This window comes from Delphinapterus leucas, chromosome X, assembly GCF_059928025.1.
Source record: "Delphinapterus leucas isolate spDelLeu-1000000601 "Yukka" chromosome X, BTC_Dleu_Yukka2, whole genome shotgun sequence".
NCBI lineage: Eukaryota > Metazoa > Chordata > Mammalia > Artiodactyla > Monodontidae > Delphinapterus > Delphinapterus leucas.
Window position 1 is genome coordinate 110636236 of NC_143150.1, and position 6265 is coordinate 110642500.

Consider the following 6265-nt stretch of genomic DNA (forward strand, 5'->3'; position numbering starts at 1 on the left):
TGTCCATTCCTCACAACTTTATTGTTTCTTTGTCTAAAAAGTATAAAAGCTGCCTGCTTTGGCTACTTCTTAGGTACCATTTCTATGACACCTCCGTGCACATGAATTACAATTTCTTTCTTCTCCTGTTAATCTGTCTTGTGCCAACTTTATTAGCCTAACCACAAGAACTCAAAGGGGTAGTGGGGGAATTTCCTCCTCCCTGACATACCTCAAGGCAGTTAACCCTTATTTCTCAGAAACTCCCTGGAGACAGTGTGCATAGAATACCTGTCTGTGCACTGTATTCTCCTGCATTGAGATAAGAGCAAAGACACCTTAGATTTCTGTCTGTTAGGGGCTTAATTGTGTCCCCCAAAAAATTCATGTTGAAGGCGTAAACCCCAGTACCTCAGAATGTGACTGTAGTTGGAGATGAGGTCTTTAAAGAGCTGGTTAAATTAAAATGAGGCCATTAGGGTGGGCCATAACCCAATCTGACTGGTGTCTTTATAAGAAGAGATTAGGACACAAAAGGAGAGACCAGGGATATATGCACACAAAGGGACAGCCAAGTGAAGAGGGTGGCCATCTGCCAGCTGAGGAGAGAGGCCTCAGAGGAAACCAACCCTCATCTTGGACTTCCAGCCTCCAGAACTGTGAGAAAATAAATTTCGGCTGTTTAAGCCACCCATTCTGTGGTATTTTGTTGTGGAAGCCCTAACAAATCAATACACTGCCCCAGGTAGAGATTTCTTTCTGGATTATCCTTTTACTTTCCCGTAAGTCATAGAGGGCATCTCAACATCTTGTATGACTGCAGCTCCTTGCTTCTAAAGTTGTATGGGCATAGGCTGGGTCTTTATCTTAGCATTGCCAGTACTAGCACAGAGCCTTTTAAAGAGTAGATGCTTAGCTGATGTTTGGGAAATAAAAAAGAAAGTGAGTAAGAGGTCTAACTTGTTAAGATTTAATACCGCCTTCATTTTTTAATAAGTTAAGCATATTGAGGTATAAATCATTTAATTTTACAAAACAGAAGACTGAAAGGATTAAGAAAAATCAAGGTTTATCATGTTTTCTTTTTAATTATTTTTTATTTTTTCATTCCATTATCCCAACAATTTTATTTTGGCATTCTTTCCCATTTCAACAAAAATCCCTATTGTGATGTCAAATTTTCTTATCTGGATGATTTTTAAAAAGTCTCAGACTTCAGTAAGGGTGGGAGAAGCTGCTGGACGTGGCCATGGAACATGCCTGAAAGTGACAGTATTTCCAGGCCTGGCTGCAATTTTGGCTCGATCTCTCTCTTCCTCATCTTGAAAAGCTTCTTCATATCGTGATGAGAAGGCACTGGGAACCATATCGCTGACCTTTGCCAAAAATTCCAAGATTTTCATCTTGCTGGTTTCAGTATGGGCTTTTGGGCCCCACAGGAACTCATAGCGCGGAGGATCACTGTTAAGCACCTGGCGGTACTCCAGGTACTTCAGCCTCACTAAATCTTTGGTGATGAGCTTCCTGGGCTCTCTATAGATGAAGTGCTTCCTCCCAGCATATACTTGCATCATATTCAGGAATTTCCAGATGTCTTCCTCAATGGCACAGTTGCCGTTCATGAAGATCACACCCAAGACTGTCATCAAGAGACTGGTCTTAGGTAACCCCCTACCAGCACGCACCCTCCCATTGTTGGGGAGTTTCAGTTTGCTGACAAGGTCATATGAGTGGATGGTTGAGTCGACTTCCTTCAAGTCAACCGCAAAGACAGCCTCAATGCGTTCAGAGGCTTTCTTGAGAATCTCAGCAAATCGGTCTTGGTACTTTTGGTTGACAATCTTCAGCATGTCTTCCTTCATAATGGGCTGCTTCATTTATATTTGTACAGAAGGAACTGCTCCAACAAATCCATCTGACTGGTTAGAGTATCACTGTATGTGCTCTCAGTAGAAGGTGAGACATCAGAGGAACATGGATGTTCCTCATCTTGACTGTTACCATCTTCATCAGACCTTGTGTCAAAAGTACTTGAAGAAGTGTTGGTAGTAGATGGGGCTTTTGAAGACCCCTGAGAAGTGCTATTTGACCCAGCAGCTGATGAACTCTGGGGATTATCTTCCAAAACAGGAGAAGAGGAGGAGGGGGGTTCTTCTCTTACTGCGGTGCCCTGAACTCTCCTGTGACTCTGGGAGTCATCTTGGGCCTGGTGGCGTTTCTCACCGGTGCGGAGCTTACTCTTCTGACCCCGAGGCATGATGACTGTGCTCAGGGACAATGGTTAGGCGTGTGAGTAGAAGAGCAGGGGATAAGGGTCCACTGGATGAGGAAGGTTGAGAGAGTGTGCAGCTTCAGCAGGGAAATACCACCTTGGTTATGAGGAGGGCTACATTTGTAGTTTTCCTTGAGGGCACTGCTCTAAAAACCCATAGGGCTCCTGTTCTCCTAATCAGCCTGTCCCTTGGGAAACCTGTTGAAGGAAATTAGAATGATCTTTAGGCTGCATCCTGCCACCCCTGCCTCAGGCATGCTGGGGCAACAGCAGGGGCTGGTGGTCTTCTACGTTGAGGAGTCTCTTATGTCACATTCAAGACCGTCATTCAACTGGTGGCAGGTCATGGGACCCATTCCCTCTGCTCTTCTGAGGTTGACATCACAAACCTCCCTGGGATCTATGAGAAAGAAATGAAGGGGGTCCTCAGCTTATCAACCCTGTCCAGGTGCCCCCAGTTCTGACTGCTCAGTGGGGAGTTTTCTGTCCTGGCCTCTGGAGTCCTCAGTCCTCATTAAGGGTCCTTAATTTGGCTACACATAGGGCCTGATATCCCCACCCCTTTCATTGAATGGTGGCTACACCTTCAAACTAAGGATTTTACTTCCCATAGACCTGATACAAATAAGTGTTGGTGGAGCTTCAGCTTGATAGCCCTGCCCTGGATCCTCAAGGGCTGTAACAAGGAGCAGGGCTGGATTCCTTATCACTTCTATTTAGTGGTAAATGATCCCTCAGTCCTTGCTTTGACCTCTGTCATGGCCTGGAATTCCACCCTCTCTTGCCCTTAGGCCTGCCCCTTATACTAAGGCCAGCACCACCCTGAAACCCCTAGGAGAAAGTGAGATTCTTCTCTCCTCATCTGACCATACCTGTCCTTGGTCTTCTGAGGCTGAGAGTAAGGAATGAGTTCTATGGTTATGGGGTATGTGGTTCCCTTAGTCCTCAGGGTATTCACCTGGTCTCTCGAAAAACCTAGAAATCATCCCACTGCTGGCCCTAGGCCGTACCCCTTAGACCATGTCCCTCACCCCCTTGTGACACCATAGGGGGAAATATGTCACATCATGTCAACAAAGCCCAGGGATACCAGGGATACCAGGAAGGGCATGGTTCTGTGGGGTTCTCTCACAGTCTAAAGGCAGAGGTTTCCTTAAGTCCTCACTCGGGATTCTCACCTTGACTCCGGGCAGGGCTTGGGACTCCTTCCTTTGTTTACCTAAGGACCCTCTCCTCAGACTAAAATCCTCACTTCCTGAGGTGCCAGAGAGGCAAAGTCTGGGAATGCCACATGAGGCTACTCCTACCTGTGCCCTTCCAGTGTTGACATCAGGATTCAGGCTCCTTGGGGCTCTCTCTGTTCAGGGTAGGGGTGTGCCCTCAGTCCTCACTCAGGTTCCTCACCTTGACTTCTGAAAGGCCCTAAGTTTCCTCTTTCTTTCAACTTAAAGTCACCCATTTAGACCAAAGCTCTTATGTTCCTCTAAACCCTGAAAATAAGTGAGGGGATGCTCAGCCTGGCAGCCCTGCCTTGGCCTTCTAAGTCTGAGAGCAGACACAGGCCAGTCTCTCTGTGACTTCAGTTATGTGGTTTTTGTCTCAGTCCTCATTCATCAAGTCTTCACCTTGACTCCTATCTCTTCTATAAAAGGCTTCTTGGGAAATGCCACATCCTTGAAAACTCTTAATTGATCTCCCTACAACAAGTCTTGCAGGAATAGGTTGAGCCCCAGGAGTGATGTGAGATGGGAAGCTGCAGCCAAGCAAGGGCTCCAGCACACGTGTTGTGCTATCAGAGAAAACATGCTGATCTCTTCCTTCTCTTCACTGGCCAGATATAGCCTTATATAACCTCAATTCTAATAGATTTACTTTCTACAGGGAAAGGGCTGAATTAAATGATTTTGTGAGCCCCTGATCTTTTGAGGTTTACTGACATTTCCTTCATAGATGTATTGTCACCAAACGCTATCTATTTCTTTATTTGTACCTCACTTTTATTTTCATATTTTTATTACTTATTCCTGGAGCTTTTTATTCCAAAACCATGTTTGGGGTATGAAGTCCTGCTTTTTAACACCTGAAATACATTTTGGACTAGTGATCAGAAAAATGAAGTGACCCAAGGTCGGCCTCAGCCTGGTAAGAGTGGCATAGTGCGGGCTCTAGAGGGATTCAGAGCCAGGGTTCAGTCCAGCTGTCACTTACCAGCCTTGAATTTGAGAATATTCCAACTTCTTTATCTGCAAAGTGAGTCTGAAAAAGTCTATAGTGTAGGACCACAGGCATGCATGTATGTAAACCATCTGGCAGTTTGAGACAAAGTTTGGTACTTTCAATGAATGGCAGTTATTACTAAGATGATTTTGATCCCAAATAACAAACTTCCTTCACAGAACTTTATTTCCAGCCTACATTAGAGAATATGCAACTCCAAACAATATAGAAATCCACATCAGCCAAAATGCCAAGCGAGTAAAACTAAGTAGTATTTCCCTATTAGAGCATTTGTTTTAATATTGGTACGGGGTCATCTTCTCCAGATGGATGCAACTAGGAGTTCATTTGTCTCAAGGACCAACAACTTCCCTCCCAGGTGCCTTTTCATCCAAACCACCCCTAATTTCATTCATACCATTGCCACTAAAATTTGAGCCCTCCCTTAGAGTTTGCCAAATTACACTCAAAATAACCTAATTAAAATGCCCTTTCACTGGAGTGAGCTCTGGCAGTCCCATCCCACAAAAAGAGAGACAGTCCAGTGGCTTCTTGGCATCTCATTTCAATGAGTATCACCTTTATTTCTCAGAAACTCTCTGGACAGCTCATGCCTAAAACACCTAGTTTGAGTGTTCACTTGCCCTGGAGCAAGTGCATAGGACCCCTTCCATTCCCTAGGTGGGGATTCTCTCTGGTTTTTCCACATCCCAAAGTTAACTGTGAAGATACGTTTTCCATTCCAGGTTTAGTCTCTCAACTCTGAGAAACACCATCTGAGTGGCCCTTTCCATCACTCCCACAGCTTCATCTAGCCCACCATGCATCCTGACTGTGAATTACTTCCTGCCGAGGGACTAGAAGTTTCCCAAGACCCAACGCTGCCTTTATCAGGTAACTTACACTCCTTGCTCTCATTTGGAACCTCCTCTTCCACACCCTCACTTTAAAAAAAAAATTGTTCATTTGTTTTTTTCTTAGAGTGTATCTTACCATCCTCCTTACATGATAACTGATGCTAGACTCTAAAAATTCTATGGGCAGTGGCTTGGTCTTCATTTTCTTACCAACCATAGTAGTACTGGAGAGGCTTCCAAAGAGAAGATGGTCAATTAATTTGAGAGAAAAAACAAGGAATGACCAAGAAGTCTTATTTACCATGATTTAATTTTCAAACAGTTTGAATAACCTAAGCAAAGCTAGGTATATATTATTTAATTTTACAAGCAAAGAGAAAGAAAAGAAGGCAAACTAAGAATTAACCAGCCTTTACTTTTGTATCACCATTTTGAGATCCCCAATAGTTTCTCGTGGGATTCTTTCTCGTTTCCACGAAAAATCCTATTCCAATGCCATGTTACCTTGTTCTGTAGCAAAATGAAAATATTGAAGGCTTTTCAGTTTTTTTTGCAAATAGCAAACTCTTAATCTTAAAACTGAACAGCAATAAACATGACATCCATGACATTAATACACTTTGATTCTAAAGCAAAATAAACATTCAATGAAGTAATAACATTTGAAAAGATACTAAACATATCTATCATAAATCAATCTATCTAGCATCTCTCTACCTACTTATCTACCAATCATCTATCTTTAACTAGGTATTGTTCATTTGGAAAAAAGAAAGAGATATATATTTTACTAAAACTAACTGCACGTAAACTACCATACTACTTAAAACTGTAAGAACATATATGTTTTGTTCCCTCCACCCCTACTACTCTGCACTATTTAGGAGCCTGACTGCTCTCTTCCAAAACAAAGTGAGCAAACTGCCCGCGGCCTCCCTCC

General features: G+C 43.5%; 1 protein-coding gene across 1 annotated transcript; it reads right to left on the minus strand.

Annotated features, from left to right (window-relative positions):
- Window positions 1-1194: 1194 nt before the first annotated feature.
- Window positions 1195-2236, minus strand: LOC111170935 (melanoma-associated antigen B5-like). Its single transcript, XM_022566563.2, is given in 3 exon segments — window positions 1195-1290; window positions 1293-1858; window positions 1861-2236. Coding segments are annotated over 3 exon segments (1038 nt in total).
- Between the last annotated feature and the right edge of the window lie 4029 nt (window positions 2237-6265).